This window comes from Chiloscyllium plagiosum, unplaced genomic scaffold (assembly GCF_037043375.1).
Source record: "Chiloscyllium plagiosum isolate Xiang-an unplaced genomic scaffold, Cpla_swu_hap1 HiC_scaffold_9, whole genome shotgun sequence".
In the NCBI taxonomy this organism is placed as follows: Eukaryota; Metazoa; Chordata; class Chondrichthyes; order Orectolobiformes; family Hemiscylliidae; genus Chiloscyllium; species Chiloscyllium plagiosum.
In genome coordinates this window covers 32,970,172-32,987,101 of record NW_028270147.1, presented here as the reverse complement: position 1 = coordinate 32,987,101, position 16,930 = coordinate 32,970,172, and the positions used below count along the sequence as shown (strand labels likewise).

The 16,930-nt window shown below is 41.3% G+C and overlaps 1 protein-coding gene across 2 annotated transcripts in view; it reads right to left on the bottom strand.

The window, feature by feature from the left end:
- Positions 1-3,331: 3,331 nt before the first annotated feature.
- The window catches only part of tmem275a (transmembrane protein 275a), a 44,497-nt gene continuing 30,898 nt past the window's right edge, over positions 3,332-16,930 (bottom strand). For both annotated transcript variants that reach the window (XM_043700127.2, XM_087990267.1), the window contains exon 2: positions 3,332-4,729. In XM_043700127.2, the coding sequence (XP_043556062.2) occupies positions 4,103-4,657 (555 nt within the window). In that variant the 5' untranslated portion in view covers positions 4,658-4,729 and the 3' untranslated portion in view covers positions 3,332-4,102. The remainder of the gene's footprint in view (positions 4,730-16,930) is intronic.

Here is a 16,930-nt window from a genome sequence, read left to right as displayed (position 1 = left end):
TCCAATAAATGAATAAAATAGGATTCAAGTCATTTACAGAGATCATGAACAGCACTAGACCTCACACTGATCCTTGTGGTATCCCAGTAGCAATAGTCTGCCATCTCATCCACTTTTTCCTACACCCTGCTTTCTGACTGTTGATCAATTCTCTGTTCATACTAGTGTATTTCTGCAATCGCACATATTCGATTGATCATTACTCTGATGTTCTTTTGCTTCTTCTGAATTCTATGTTTTGCATCTTACATTCTTCTCCCTCTCAATATTCCTGTCACATTAAAATTAAGGTTAATTCGATCATTGCAAATCTAATTCCCTATTATGATGTCAAACCTGTGGAGCTTGTTTCTCCCAAAAGAATTTCCATTTTCCTGCAAACTTCAGTTTACTAAATTCAAACTAATAATCACCAATTTTAAGATCACTTTTGGTCTTCAAGCCATAATGGTGCCTTGTACCGCATGCCTTTATCCTTGTTACAATACAAAAATATCAAAATCTTTTTTCTGCCTTTATTTGTTATCTTCATGTTCCTCAGACAAGAGGACAAGAATTCACTGTCTCCTACATTAAGTCATTAGCAGCGCAGTACTGTACAATCTTTAATGCCTCTTTGTAGTCATGCTGCTATTAGCAATTTGAATGGGATGCATTTTTAATGAACTATATCTCACGATCTACCAGGCTATTTTTTCAGCCAAGCCCCTGTACCTTTGGGTCTCTGATGCTTGCATTGTTAGTGAATGGGAAATGGTAGAGGAGTTAAACAGATATTATGAATCAGACTTTACAGTGTAAGTTACTTCAAACATCCCATTAATGCCAAAGAAAATGGGGGAGTAATTGAGTACCATCAAGTAAAGTTGCCATAGTCTTACCAGACCAAGGCTGCTCTCTCATGACAGAATGACAATTGGTGATGGTTTAACCTGAGGTTCACTATACCTCAGGGAAGGGGTTGAGAAAGGAAGTCCTTCATGGCAACCTTAGCCAGTGTAGAATTGAACCTGTTGGCATCACTCTGAATTTTGAACCAAATGCCCAGCTAACTGAGGTTAACCAATCCTCATTGTTAGACCAACTAACACAGCTTGGGTAATTATATCCCCTGTCCTAATTACTTAAATCCTAGGATCCTAAAAGAGGTAGCTGCAGAGATAATGGATGCATTGGTTGTAATTTTCCAAACATTCTTCAAATTTAGAGAAATATCAGAGGATTTTAAAACTACCTGTGTGATACCTTATTCAAAAAAGAGAGGGGAAGGCAAGAAGTGGGTAACTGTAGGCTGATTAGCCTAACGTCATTTGTTGGAAAAGTATTGGAATCTATTATTAAAGCTATAAAAGCAGAACATTGGAATATAATAATCTAATCAAACGGAGTTGGCTTGGCTTCATGAAAAGGAAATTGTGTCTGATTAATTTATTAAAGTTTTTCAAGGAAGTCTCAATCAGAGTGGATAGAGGACAACTGGTAAGTATGTTGCATTTGGACTTCCAGAAGGAGTTTGAAACTTACCTTACAAATGGCATGTCACAGTGTTGGAAGTGGTATGTTGGCATGGGCAAGAAACAGTGAGTAGGGATTAGGGGTATTTTTCAAATTAGCAATCTGTGACCAGTGGAGTTCCACGGGGGCCAGTGCTGGGATCACAATGATTATAATAGATGTTAATCATTTAGAGGAAGGAAATGAATGTACTGTAGTCAAATTTGCAGATGACACAAAAATAGGTAGAAAGGCAGGTTGCAATAGAGGTACAAACAGTTTACAGAGAGATATTGATAGGTTAAATAAGTGGAAAAAATGTTGGCAAATTCAATTTGGAAGGGACAATGAAAAAACAGAATATTATTTAAATGGACAGAAGAAAACTGCAATACAAAGAGACTTACAGGTATTTGTACATGAAACACAGAAAGCTATCACACAGATGCAAAAGGTAATCAGGAAGGCTAATGGAATGTGGACATTTATTTCTAGGTGGTTATAATATAAAAGTAGGGAAGTCTTACTGCACTTGTACAAGGTGCTGGTGAGATCATATCTAGAGCACTGTAAACAATTTTGTCCCCTTATTTAGGGAAGATATCATTTCATTGGAGGCTGATCAGAGAAGGTTCACTAGGATGATGTAGGAGCAAGTTATGGCAGATTCTAGAATCTGTACGTTTTGAATCTAAATGACTCATCAGAGCCGATGAAGAGCCATCTAGACTCGAAATATTAGCTTGTCCTCTCTCTATAGATGTTGCCTGATCCATTGTGATTTCCAGCATTTTTTGTTTTCACTAGGATGATCCCTGGTAAGGAGGATTGTTTTAAGAGCAAAGGCTAAACAAATTGAGACTCTACTCAGTGTAGTTTAGAAGAGTGAGAGGTGACCTCATTGAAACATACAGGATTCTTAGGGGACTTGACAGAATAAATGCTGAGAGAACATTTCACCTCATAAGTGAGTCTAGGACCTGAGGACATAGTTTTAGAATAAAGGGGCACAAATTTAAGATTGAAATGTGTGAATCTTTGGAATGTTATACCACAGAGAGCTGTTGGGGAAGAGTATTTGTGTATATTTAAGGCTGTGACAGATAGATTCTTGGTCAGTATTAGAATTAAAGTACGAGAAAAAAGCAAGAAAATGGGTATGAGGAATGTCAGATCAGCCATAATCCTATTGAATGGTGGAACATGCTTGAGGAGTCAAATGATTTACTCCTGTTCCTATATGATCTTACTGTCTTATGATCTAATTAATAGCACTGCCTTCTTTTACTCCCACTCTTTATTGCATTGAGCACAAAGTATGTCCACATTTTGGGTTTTTCCATTACTTTTTAAAATAGTACTGTTCCTTACTAAAACTCAGTCAATGTAAGTAATAGACTTTAATTAGAGTCCTCCCATTCAATCCATCTTCTACACAAATACTTTATGTCTAGTTGTACTTTACAGATACAAGAAAACATTTATTTGGAATTGTTTCTATGTTAACGAATACAATGAACAGATAATACATCTTACGCAATGACATGATCGGTACAGGTTTCTCCAGAAGTAGTTAAATAAACAAAACAAAATTTCCTGGCATTTTCACAACATTCCCTCCATTTCATTCATGATAAATACATAACTCATAATTACAATTTTAAAGCTGATTAACAATAGCAGGTAACTAATACTTGTTTTTCACTTCTTTTCCAATTTGTAGTATTGTTCATCTCACAATCTTACTTTAGGCAATTGTATACATTGGACAATTCACATTCCTTCAAGCTACCTCCTTGATAGAACTCCAACTGTTTTTGTTACCCCCCCCAAAAAAGGGAGAGATAGATAAAGCAAATATATTGTCATAATCCTCCTGCCCTTAATACTTCTACCCTTGGTCTCACAGTTTAATTATGTCAGCACTATGTGAGCCCTTATACAGTGCTTAAATCAATGAAACAGATCCAGAAGAGAATTGAGGTATATGGGGAGAATTGGGTTTTGCCAAAATATGTATCTCTGTTCACAAAATTAAGCTTCTCAAAGTACGTTATTGAATGAGTTTTGTCTGAATTAAAACAAATGTTCCCTGTACTGCATCCCAATTTTTTTTTGAGGGTGGAGTGGGCATGGGTAAAAAAAAGGACGTCTGGTAACAAAACTCTTTACTTGTGACAAAATACTTTTGATATAATGTTTATGCTCTTTACACTTCTCAACCAATTGATTTCGCATCATGTTGCCTGCAATTTGCACAGATGCTTGCAACTGTCTCATGTTTTGGGGCTTAGTGAAGTTACTATCAGACAGTGCTTTTGCTGTCAAATTTCACTGTTCAGTTTTAAAAATAAACTTTTTTTTGAATAACTTCTGTCTTGTGCATTTTGCTCTCAGAAAACAGCAGGAGATTTAAAATATCACTGTTCAAGTAACAGAACCTGTAAAAATGAAGGTGAATGCAGTTCATACAGAACAGTAGATTAATATAGTCTGCAGCATTGGTTGTTCAAACTTAACAACAAGTTTCCGCTGGTGGACAGTTCAAAAGACTTTGCCATGACATTGTACAGTGAGGGTAGTTTTGGACTCAGAGCTCAATCCAGTTCTATGATGATGAGCCCAAGTCACGGGGAAGGTTCAGTTGTATCGCCTCAGCACCAGCTGTATACTTGGCTCCAGGATTGTTGGCATCCATTGTGAACAGTTTGCATGTCTTTGAGTTTTCATGGACTGGAGTGGATTTCTTCGAAGACACTGGTGAGTTTGTGGGGCTGAGCTGGACTGCAGTCGTGTCTTGCACTGTATGCTCACTGGTCTCAATCTCAAATGTGGCATGGCCCGGCTTAATGATGCCAATATTGGAGCCAGGTTTGGACTTCCTCTGGCCATGAGCTGGAGGTCTCCGACTGCAGATGCAACAGGCTGCAAAGAAGGTGAAGGCAACCACTAGCAAGATGGGCCCAATAATGATGGGGGGATTGTTCACTGGTAAGAAGGTACCAAATGCAAAGGCTCCCACAAGAGTTATGTTAATTCCTGCCAACATGATGCAGAGGCCACAGGCACAACACAGAGCTGGAGATGGAAGACCCTGAGGTCTTGTCTTCTTCTGTCCAGGCTTCTGAGGTACAGCAGTGTTAGTCTTCTCAGTGAACATCATACTTTCAATCAAGGGATGTGCTAAACCATTCCCACTCCAAGTCACACGTAAAATGGTATTTAATTGCTTTAGCTGTGAAAACAGAAAGCATATGCATCAGCTAATTAACAGATTCATGCACATCTGAACTGAGAACTGTTCCATTTACAATTATTGCATTCAAAGTACAATCTGTCAACCCATGTTTATGAAATGTACTTTAAAAAACTTGAATACGATCAAAAATAAACTTCTTTGATGCACATTGAATGAGAAAGTGAATATAAAAGTTAGAAAAAAATGTGATTGAGGAATAGTAACAGAAAGATTAATCAATTAATAAGCAGATTTGTGCTCAGGGAACGTGTGGTGAAAGACCAAATTCCTAAAATCGTGAACTACACAGATAAGCCATGGGAAATCATTAATTAATCTCCTCATAATCTTCCTTGGTAACAGCAATGGCCTGCCCAGCAGGAACTCATCATCTGAGCCCTTTGAAAAGTATACCCTTTGGTCATTTCCACCAACTCTCTGCCCCTCTTCCATGGTTATATTTGAGACTGGGTGTCATTGGAGAATGAACATGTGGTGTCCATCAATGCTCATGATGTCTTTATAATGAGGTGGGCAGCACAGGGGATACAATGCTTCATTTCCCACGTCAACTCCATTTCACCTTCATGCCCTTCTTTTCTCCCTTCCTCCCGACCTCCCCCCCCCCCCACCCCCAATCAGTTTTTCACATTAGCATTTGTTTAACAGGCTTTGTTTGGCAAACGTTCAATTGACAACTCAGATGTTTCCTGAGCGATGGGAAAAAAAGAAAATAATATAATAAAGCCTTTTCACAAAAATATCTTAATTTCCTGTCTCACTGTTAAAAATAAAAAAAGAAATTGACCAGAGGTAGTTCAGAGAAAAAGATTGAAGCAGACCTATGGGTTTTCTTGTAGCACAATGTCCCCACCCATGGACTGGTAGGCCTGGGTTCATGTCCCACTTGCTCCAAAGATGTATAATATCATCTCTAAACAAGGTTTAAAAAAGAACAGTACTAATCACTAATGATTTGGAGAAAGAATAAATAAAACCTTAAAAGAAAAGCAGACAACCTCGCTAGCTCCTCTTCACCTTTCATGGTTTACATTATTCGTAATGGGCTTTGCATGGAAATTTCTAAATGGCAACATGGGTGATTTACTGGTGGCAATTAGTAGCTAAAAGAAGAGCATTTCTGGATATAAAGAAAAAAAAACATTTTAGAGACAGCTGGTCACTGCAGGGGGTAGAGTATTTTATCTCCCCATCCAGCTCCTTTTGGATTTAGCCTGCTTCCCCTCCCCTACCCTCCTCCTTACTTCCTGATGGTTTGCTTGCTAATACCCAATGGGCCACATGGATGATTTACCAGTGAAGATCAATAGTTGAAAACAAAAAAAAATGGTGATTTGGTGATGGGCGGAAAGAAGAACATTTGGCTGTGTCTGTGATAACACTTCCAAATATATAAAAAGCAGACCCTGTCCATTTTGATTTAGTGCCTTCCCACTCTCCCTAACTTGCCCTCCCCTTCTGGTAGTTTGTATTACTGATAATGGTCTTTGCATGTAAATACTCAATTGGCTACATGGATACAAAAAGAAAAAATGAAAGCCAAACCCAGAGGGACTGTGGTGGTGCAGTTGTACTGTCCATACCTTTGGGTCATAAAACCCACATTGAAGTCCCATCTGCTTCATAGGTGTGTAATAATAACCCCTGAACAGGTTGTGTAAAAAGTAATAAAGTAGACCCTGGTAGCTACATTCATGCCCTGGTATCCTTGAAGAGGAGGTGTGTGGTATCCACCAATACTCACAATGCTTTTAGAGAGAAGTGGGCACTGCAGGGGGCAGAGTACTTTAATTTACTCTCCAACTCCATTTTGATTTAGCTCCTTTCTGCTCTTGCCACCTCCTCCTCACTCTCTGATGGTTTGTATTGCCTATAATGGGCTTTGTATGTAAATATTCAATGGGCCACACAGATAATTTACTGGTGATGGATAGTAGTTAAGAACAAAAAGACAAAGCAGACCCACGGATAAGTCTGCATACATGTCTGTCCCAGACTGTGATGAGCCCATGTATGCTTCAAGTAGTGGCTCCATTTTGACATTCAATGGTGCAAGATGTTTCTTTCCAGTAGATCCTCCTGAGTTATTACATTTAGCGATAAGATCAAGAAAACTTTTGGACCTGGTAAGACAATGACAGGGAAATATTGGAACTGCTGCTGTTTGGAAAGCCTTCTGATGGGGTGAGAAGGATTAGCTTCAGTACATCGAAAGAATAAGATACCTTTTTTTCAGGCAAATGGGATAGAAAGGGATCACTGACAAAAGTCACTCTCCTGACCACTCGTGGAGCCCTAACGTTCAGCATTGTAAAGAGACTAACCTACTTGGCAACACTAGAGTCAAAATCTTTTGACGAACTTATAAATATGGTAGCAGACCATTATGATCTCAAACCATCTGTTACATTGCAGGCTTAAACCAGCAAATAGATTTCTGAGGGAATCAGTCACTGGATTCTTGATGAGACTATGGAAATTGGTGGAACACTGTGTGTATGGGTTAGCACTTCAGGAAAGGTTAAGGAATCGCTAGGTTTATGGAGTTAATAGTATTGTGACCCAAAGGAAGCTACTGACTGAACTAGAAATGGACCTCGAGGAAGCCATTGAACTGGCCCTTTCTCACAAAAATGTGGATAAAAGGTCTCAGCAGCATCAAGATCTGTAAATGGTACCAAACTCAACCTTGAGTTACTCCCTTACCAGAGAGCCAAGTCCACAGCAGATAATACTCGTGGCTTCTGTTGATTGTTAAGGAAGGGGATTGCTGTCAGAGGCCGCAAGTTTCCAGAACTGGATGGCAAGTTTCTCCACAATATAGTGTGGAGCAAGATTGTCAATGCTGCACTCATAGTTACAGGGTCCATTCCAGACAAGGCTACGGAAAAAAGGCGAAGCGCATACCTCAAGATTGAAAGGTGAAGTCACTTCAAGACAGAGCTTAGCAAATAAATCAGCCTGGGGATGAGGAATTGACACAGCTAAATTACATCACAGCTGTCAAAGTGGCCCCAACTAACGCAATACTCAGGAAAATGGCCACCCCTTTGACATGGAGGTAGACACCAGGTATCGCTGCATCTATCGATAGGGAGCAAACCTTTAGGAAATTCTGGAGCATCTTGCCTTTAGGTCTGAGAGACACAAGGCTAGGTTGGCCACATACACTGGGGAGACCTTATATATTATTGGGATCACTGCAATCCCAGTTATGCATGGGCAACAGACAACCTGACTTCCTTTAATGGTGGTGTGACAGGTCCCAAACTTGTAGAAAGGGACTGGCTGCAGAAAATCTACTTAGATAAGCAGCAGATCTTTAAAAGGGGTACTAGATATCTATACAATGTCATTGGGAAGTATCCCAATGTGTACGAAGAGAGTCTTAAAAAGATAAAAAGCGCCACGGCCAAGATTATGTAGACATAGAGACTTGACCTAAATACTTTGGAACATGATCAATCCCCTATGCCCTATGTGCCAATGTAGACGCTGAATTGGAACTTCTAGAGGAACTTGGCATCAAATGCTCAGTACAATTTGCTCAATGGGCAATGCCAGTAGTCCCTGTTTCAAAACCTGGTTGGGATTATGAGTTGACAGAGTTTTCTGTTTAGACATATAGCCAGTGCAATGGTTAGAGATTTGAATGAAAAGCTGGCTGGGGTCACATTTCATCTAAATTGAATATGAGCCCAGCCTACCTCCAACTGCATCTTCAGAGATCTTTGAGGAAGTATGTTCCTATAAATATAATCAAAGGATTGTATGAGTACACTCATTTGACCTTTGGAATATCTTGGGTTGCACAATCTTTCTAAGGGTGACAGAGAACATTCTCATGTATTGACATCTCATTTGGATATGAATGATGTGATAATATCTATGCTTACAGCAAAAGCATAAATCAGTAACCTTGTTCATTTCATTGAGCCTAAAATTCAATGGGGTTTTGAGGGAGGGGGAGGGTCAATGGAGATGAACTCTATTGGGCTTCCTTGTAGAACCCCAAGGTTGTACCCATCACTGAATTCAAGGTTTGGTCAAAAGGACTGAGCTGCCTAGGAAAACAAATTTTATAAAATGTCTGCTGTAATAGACTGCTATTAAAGCATTGTTTCAAGAGGGCTGCAATGTCTGTCCCTATCAACAAACAGATTTCCAGGTACAGCAAACAGACATAAAGTAAACGCCTCCAGTGGCTCTTTCCTGCCCTGCATGAAATGTGATGTTGTCTCATTGACTTTGCAAAGTTTGGCAAAATCAATTGAAGAAAATTTCCAGGCATTACCTTACACACTTATTTCAAGTACCCACTTCAGCCTGATACAGCTCCAATGCATCATCACATGTTTCAGCCATTATATGTACCACATTCACCGACACATCAGCAATAATTACATTTGCAAGCACTTCATTGGTGTGAAATGTTGCATAATATTGAAAGCTGCTACATGCTATAATAATTCAAGTCATTTCTTTATTTTCCTCATTTTATGGGTCATTCTTTACCTACTATTGTCATACATGAAATGGGATTGAAATTCTGATTGTCCGTCAGTTGCTTTCCATAATCGTGCTGACAAACAAAAATACATGTCTTTACATCATTTTTTACTTTAACTTGTCATATTTAACCACACCTTACTCTTCTGCACTTCAATCATAACAACATTAGTATGTTTATCTTGGTTATCAATCTATATTTGCTGGGGAAAGTTATCTATGGTTTTCCTTTTGCTTCCATCTTTTTAATTAAATCCAAACTTTTAAAGTGAACACTATAGGATATTGAGGGCCGCAATGTTGCAATCAGCAGAGGTTCTGCCTCAATTCATTGATGGCTTTTCCAGTGAATGGATTTTAAGCTTCTCATCCTGCCTTACTGGAGAAAGTTTTTCCAGACAGAAATTCCATTTTACATCCTCATTTTCTGTCACTCCAGTGAGCCTTTGTTTCTTATATTTTCTTCGCTATGTCATCAGAAGTTGATATTTCAGCATTGCACTCCTACCCTCATCTTCCAAAATCACTTCCCTTTGTGGTCTTTATTGCAGTACTCATATGCCTCCTAATCCCTTTTTATTTGAACATGTATCACAGTGGAATCAGGGACACTATGAATCCTTTTCCTCCCGACAAAGTCCATTTCATGTCCTATTTAACAATCACCAGAGTAAAATGTAATGAAATGTTCTGTTACATTCTGATCTCAGCCGATACAGCTAGGAAAGGGACCAAGAGAATGCCGGTCACATCTGCAAAATAATGGAAACAAAATCAGACAGACACCTAAATTAAGTGGTTCTTCCCCACTTCAGTCTGGCCAGTTCAAATATAAGATCGATAGAAGCACAAGTACAAATTCCCTGTTGACCTATTCAACTGAACAAAGCTGCTTGCAGCAGAGAGACCAAAGCTAAGGAAAACCAATAACTAAACTAATTTTAGTAACTGTCTCAGGCTAACGCTGAGATCCCAGCACAAATGAAAATCATGGAAAGCTTAGTCTAGTTCTGGATTAGGAAGGAATTTCCAACACTTTTTCCACTTAAGTTATTTATTTTGTGTAAAATATTATCTCTAGGTTATATACCTACATCATGGAAAATTATGAACAGTTAAAGCACCATGACCATGTGATGTAGGCTACGTAGACTAACTGGTATTTTCATGTGCACCATTTGTTTAAGTGAAACAGCTAAAGAAGAATATGATTCCACTGAAGATTGATATTCTGACTTGCGAAATCACACGTGAACATCAAACGATATTTTCAATACCCTTAAGGTCTGGTTCTCTTCGGCAGCTTCTATCTTTTGAGGTGATGGTTTTGCATCATGATGAACATACCTCTGTTAATTGTGGCCTGGTCTGCCTCAAGAGCCGCCACTCTGGCATGACAGACTCTGCTGTATTTGCTGTAGGGAAAGATTCTGGGTTAAGAAGGTATTAATAGCTGGCCTCTGTTTACTCTGGGCCATTATAACAAACTAAGTTTTCCAATTCTGACCACTTCTTCCGACGCTCTTGCAAGTTGATTGAGTTTTTTGAAGAAGTAACAAAGAAGATTGATGAGGGCAGAGCAGTAGATGTGATCTATATGGACTTCAGTAAGGTGTTCAACAAGCTTTGTCTTATGAATAAAAAATGTTGTCCAGCTCGCCCACAGTGGAGTGCACTGAGGATACAGGCTAGGTAGAATTGCAGTGTGATGTTCTTAGGTTGTTGTTTCACACTCTCTTTCCAGCTTTTGCAGTAGGCTTGTGGATTTCAGCATCAAGTGACTGATTGCTAGAGGTTATGGAGCTGACAGTAACCTCGAGGGGAACCTTGTGAATTGGTGGTATGGCAACATGCACCATGACAGTTATCTTTCCACTGTTGATGTGTAAGAGATTCCACTTCCTTCCTCCTTGTTGTGATTCTTGGAACCCAGAATTACAACAACAAAGTGCACACAATAAAGAGGATTTAGCTCAACCATAAATTGCATGGTTTATTAAGTCAACAAAATCACATTATAAGCTCCTTTATGATTTGACTGAAACTTACATCACTCACTAGTCATTACCAATGATGCTTGTAAGTCTGGAGCTGGAGATTACTGGTCACTATCAAACTTCACCTGATTGCAAAGACCACACTTCGATATGGCCCTTTCTTATAGTGCTCAAATTACATAGTCATGTACCTGGGCCTCAGCTATAGATGCAGTTAATAGGCTTCTGGATTGCCTGACATTTCACATCAATTTATCTTGGTCTTTCAGCCTTCTGAGATATGCAAGAATGCTCCTGAAAGGTACAGAATTATTTCCTTTTTGGGAATGAATACACAGATGTCAAGCATCGCAAACTGTTTCTGCTCCCAATGTCCTGTTGTTGACTTTCTTCATCTGCAATAAGAAAGAACTGGGGCAATGAATGAGATTACAGTGAGTGGGATGGCCATTAGTGCTGGCGCTTGTGGGGGAATGCTGTATTGTGTTCTGAGGGACTGAGGAGGCAGCATGGAGCACATGCAGGGTTAGTGAGGTGACAGGCTGAAGGAGGTTGGGTGGTGGGGGGGACAACTGATGGAAAATGTAGCAGGCAATATTGCGAGCGGTACAGCAAGAGACCAGGTGGATGATGGGCGTAGTGGCAGAGATAGTGTGTGTGAGCTGCAGAGAGAAAAATGTGGCACTTACTCTGATGGAGCAAAGAAGGTCATTGATCTTTTTATGGCATTTCTGGCCATTCTTCTGCACCCTGGAGACCACATTGATCCAGGTGGCGACCTCAGACCAGGCTAGCATAGTAAGGTGGCACAGTCCCCTCTGCTAGCCCGCTAGGATGGCTCAGTCTCCATCAGAGAATCATAGTGTCCTCTTGCCCTCTCTGACATCTTCTGACTCTGTTTACATCTCAGCAAGGCTGCTGTTGAATGCCAATGCTCATCAAGGTATCCTGTGGCGTTTGTGGAATGTGCAGGCAGAAGGGCTGCTGGTGTTTCAGCTGATATCCTCTGCATGGTGAGTTGTTTGGTGAAGGACGCATGTTAAGTTGTGGTGGAAATCAACATGGGAGGTGACTTGGTGGTGAAGTAGGCAATACACGCACTGAATTTGGCCAGAAACGGTGAGAGAATTGACCAGGCCTTGCAGAGACAAACTCTGGCAAATGCAAAGGAATATAAGAAACTACAGAAGGTTGTGTGCACAGCCCAGACCATCACGGAAGCCAACCTTCCATCCATGGACTCCATTTACATGGCTCTTTGCTGCAACAGGGCTGCCAACATTATCAAAGACCCATCATACCCCGGTATGCTCTCCTACAACCTCTTCCTTCAGGCAGAAGATATGGAAGGTCGGACACATGCACCAGCAGGTTAAGGAACAGCTTCTTCTGGGCTGTTATTAAACTGATGAATGGACTCCCTGACTTCAAATAATGCTGAACTTGTTAATGTTGATGTCGCCTAGAGCACGCCCTGTGCAACGTAACCTGTACGCCTCTGCCCAAGTTTTTTTACTCTCTACAATCTGTACATCTTCGCTTACTATCATCTGCCTGTACTGCTTGGAAACAAAGCTTTTCGTTGTACTACGGTACATGTGACAATCAATCAATCAATCAATCAGTAAACTTGACAAAAACAATATATGCTGTTTGTGATTTGCTTATAGTTTGTTCATGTTCAGCTGTTAATGTTCCTTCTGTTATTGATAATAACTAATGGTGGGTCATAGACAAGACTGAAGCTTTCACAGCAATCTTCAGCCAGAAGTGCCGAGTCGATGATCCATCTCAGCCTCCTCCAGTGCCCCCAGCATTACAGATGTCAGAATTTGTGGGTGGCACAGTGGCACAGTGGTTAGCACTGCTGCCTCACAGTGCCAGAGACCCGGGTTCAATTCCCGCCTCAGGCAACTGACTGTGTGGAGTTTGCATGTTCTCCCCGTGTCTGCATGGGTTTCCTCCGGGTGCTCCGGTTTCCTCCCACAGTCCAAAGATGTGCAGGTCAGGTGAATTGGCCATGCTAAATTGCCCGTAGTGTTAGGTAAGGGGTAAATGTAGGGGTATGGGTGGTTTGCTCTTCGGCGGGGCAGTGTGGACTTGTTGGGCCGAAGGGCCTGTTTCCACACTGTAAGTAATCTAATCTAATCTAATCAAAATGCAAGAATTCAACCAATTTCATTCACTCCATGTGATGAAGAAATTATTGGAAGTGCTGGATACTGTAAGGGCTTTGGGCCTGACAGCATTCCAACAATAACATTGAACCCTTCTGCCTGCCTTAGAACCTGCCAGTCCCTGAGCCAAGCTGTTCCAATACAGTTATAGCACTGGCATTCACCCAACAATGAGGAAACTTTCCCAGGAATGCCCTGTACATAAAAAGCAGGACATAAATGGGTATTTAACCAAGGCTGACCTCATTACAGCCTTTGTTAAATTAAACTCTGTCTGCCACACCTCAGCTCATTGACCAATTTAGAGTCTAAGAGTTATACAGCATGGAAACAAACTCTACGGTCCACCAGTCCACACTGACCATGTTCCCAAAATAAAGTAGTCCCACCTGCCTGTGCTTGGCCCATAATTCTCCAGACCTTCCATATTCTTCTACTTATGCAGATACCTTTTCAATGTTGTAACTGTACCAGCATCCATTTCTTGCTCTGGCAGCTCATTCCACACATGAATGACTCTCTGTGTAAAAACGTTGCACCTCATGTCCTTTTTGAAACTATCTCCTCTCACTTTAAAAATATGCCCCAGCTTTGAACTCTGCCAACCTAGGGAAAAGACCTTGTTATTCACCTAATCTACAATCCTCATGATTTTATAAACCTCAACCTCAAATGCTCCATTTGAAAAATTCCCACTCTTTCCAGTCTATTTTTATATCTTAAACCATTCATTCCTGGTAAGTCTTTTCTGAACCTTACCATAACAGGGCGAACAGAACTTCACACGGTACTCCAAGATCTCTTTGTAATCTTAGATAACCTTCTTCGCTGTCTACTTGACCACCAATTCTGGTGTCATCTGCAAACTTGCTAATCATGCCTCCTAAAATCTTATCCAAATCATTTCTATAAATGACAAACAAAAGTGGACCTAGTCCCGATCCCTGTGGAACATTGTTGGTCACAGGCCTTCAGTCTGAAAAATAACTCTTCACCACCACCTTCTGTCTCCTACCATAAAGCCAGTTTTCTATCCATCTGGCAGGCTCATTCTGAATCCCATGTGATCTAACTTTATTAATTCATCTCCCACGCTGAACCTTATCAAAGGCTTTACTAAAGTCCATGCAAACAATGTCTACTGCTCTGCCCTCATCAATCTTTTTGATTACTTCCTCAAAATATGCAAACAAGTTTGTGAGACACGATTTCCTTCACGCAAAACCATGCTGACTATCCGTAATCAGTCCTTGCCTTTCCAAATGCATGCAAATGCTATCTTTCAGGAAGTGTGTAATATCATTAATGTATTATTGCCAGCCAACGTCCGTTGCATCTGCACAAATAGTGATATGGCTTGCTCAGACTGACACCCTCTCTGGTGTGCCCTGCACACTGCAGGAGCTCTAACATCACTGTTCTGAGCCCTCCCGTCTGCATTGACCTGCTTTCTACATTGCCCCAAGACTGGCTTTCTCCTGAGCTTAGTCATATGTCCATCTCTGGTCCATTCTGTCCTCTGACCCAATCACTCACCAACTCTCTACAGAGCCCTCACCTGTTCTCTCCCAAGCCCTTCCCTCACTGGCACTCTCTTGAACCCTCACCACGCAGTGTACCTATCAATCACCATTGACAGAGCTACAGTCAATCTGGTATTGGTGATAACCAGTTATTACAAGGTGCCAAAGTAACCCTGCAGCTCACTACATGCAGAGAAATCATGATATCTTTCATAACATTTTCGTATTTTTTGAGGTGTTAATGCAAGACATTATGTACTGAAAGCACTTGTGAATATGTTTGCAACCTGAAATATTACATGCAGCAAAGTGTAGCCCAGTAAGCAAAATTTGACCAGTGCCACTGGGTTAATTTTTACTGGGGCTAACAACAACAAATTCTGTAAACCTGCTTTAGTCTTTCTACACATTTGTTGCATTTTACTAACCAGAACACGTGCTGTAGGTAGACTCAAAATGCCATTAAGGATGAAGTTCCGGGATTTTCAGGAACCCTCTCACTGCACTGCAGGTCGTATCTTCTGCTCCAAAGCTCTTCTACCATGTCCTGAAGCAGACTCGCTACCACAGCCACATCTCCTTCCTCAATGCCTGCCTACAGAACCGACTGAATCCACCCTCCCCTCCCAGCACCTTCTCCTGCCACCACAGGAATTGCAAAACCTGTGCCCACACCTCCCCTCCCACCTCCATCCACGGCCCTAAAGAGCCTTCCACATCCATCAAAGTTTCACCTGAACTTTCACACATATCATTTACTTAATCTGTGGTGGTCTTTATATTGGGGAGACAGGACGCTTACTTGCAGAGCCCTTCAGAGAACATCTCTGGGGCACCTGCACCAATCAACCCCACCACCCCATAGCCGAACATTTCAACTCCCCCTCCCACTCCGCCAAGGACATGCAGGTCCTGGGCCTTCTCCATCGCCACTCCCTAATCACCCGACACCTGGAGGAAGAACACCTCATCTTCCACCTCTGGACCATCAAACCCCACAGCGTCAATGTGGATTTCACCAGTTTCCTTATTTCTTCTCCCCCACCTTATCGCAGTTCCAACATTCCAACTTGGCACCGCCTTCATGACCTGACCTACCTGTCTATCTTGCTTCCCACCTATCCACTCCACCCTCCCCTCTGACTTATCACTATTACCTCCTCCTCCACCTACCTATCGCACTCTTAGCTACCTTGCCCTCAGCCCCACCCCCCTCCCATTTATCTCTCCACCCCCGATACCCCCAGCATCATTCTTGATGAAGGGCTATTTCCTGCTCCTCGGATGCTGCCTAACCTGCTGTGCTTTTCCAGCACCACACTTTTGACTTCCAGGATTTTCAGCCAATGACACTCAAGGAACAGCAATTATATTTCCAAGTCAGGATCATGCGTGACATGGTGGGAATTACTGCTTGTGGTCTTCCCTTGCATCTGTTGCCCTTGACCTTCGAGATGGTCATAGATTTGAGAAATGTTTTCAAGGGAACGTTGGTAAATTTACCTTCCAAACCCACAACCACTTCCACCTAGGAGGTTTGGCAGCATCCGTGGAGAGAAGTCAGAGTTAACATTACTATTACCGTGACCATTCTGAAGAAGGGTCACTGGATTCAAAACATTAACTCAGTTTTCTCTCCACAGATTTTGCTACACCTGCTGAGTTTCTTCAACAATCTCTGTTTTTGTTTGATGTCTAGCATCTCCAGTTCTTCGTTTCTTCATCCATCCAGACGGACAAATAGGAGAGGTCTTCTGGCTACCTTGCTAGTTGGTGGAAGTTATGTAATTGGCGGGTGCTGTCAAAGGAGCTTTTGATGAGTTGTGCATCTTGTAGATGATACATCCTGTTGACACTGAGTGTCAATGGTGGAGGGAATGAATGTTTGAGGTGGTGGATGAAGTGACAATCAAACAGCCTGCTTTGCCCTGCATGGTACTGAGCTTCTTGAATGTTGCTGGTGTTGCACCC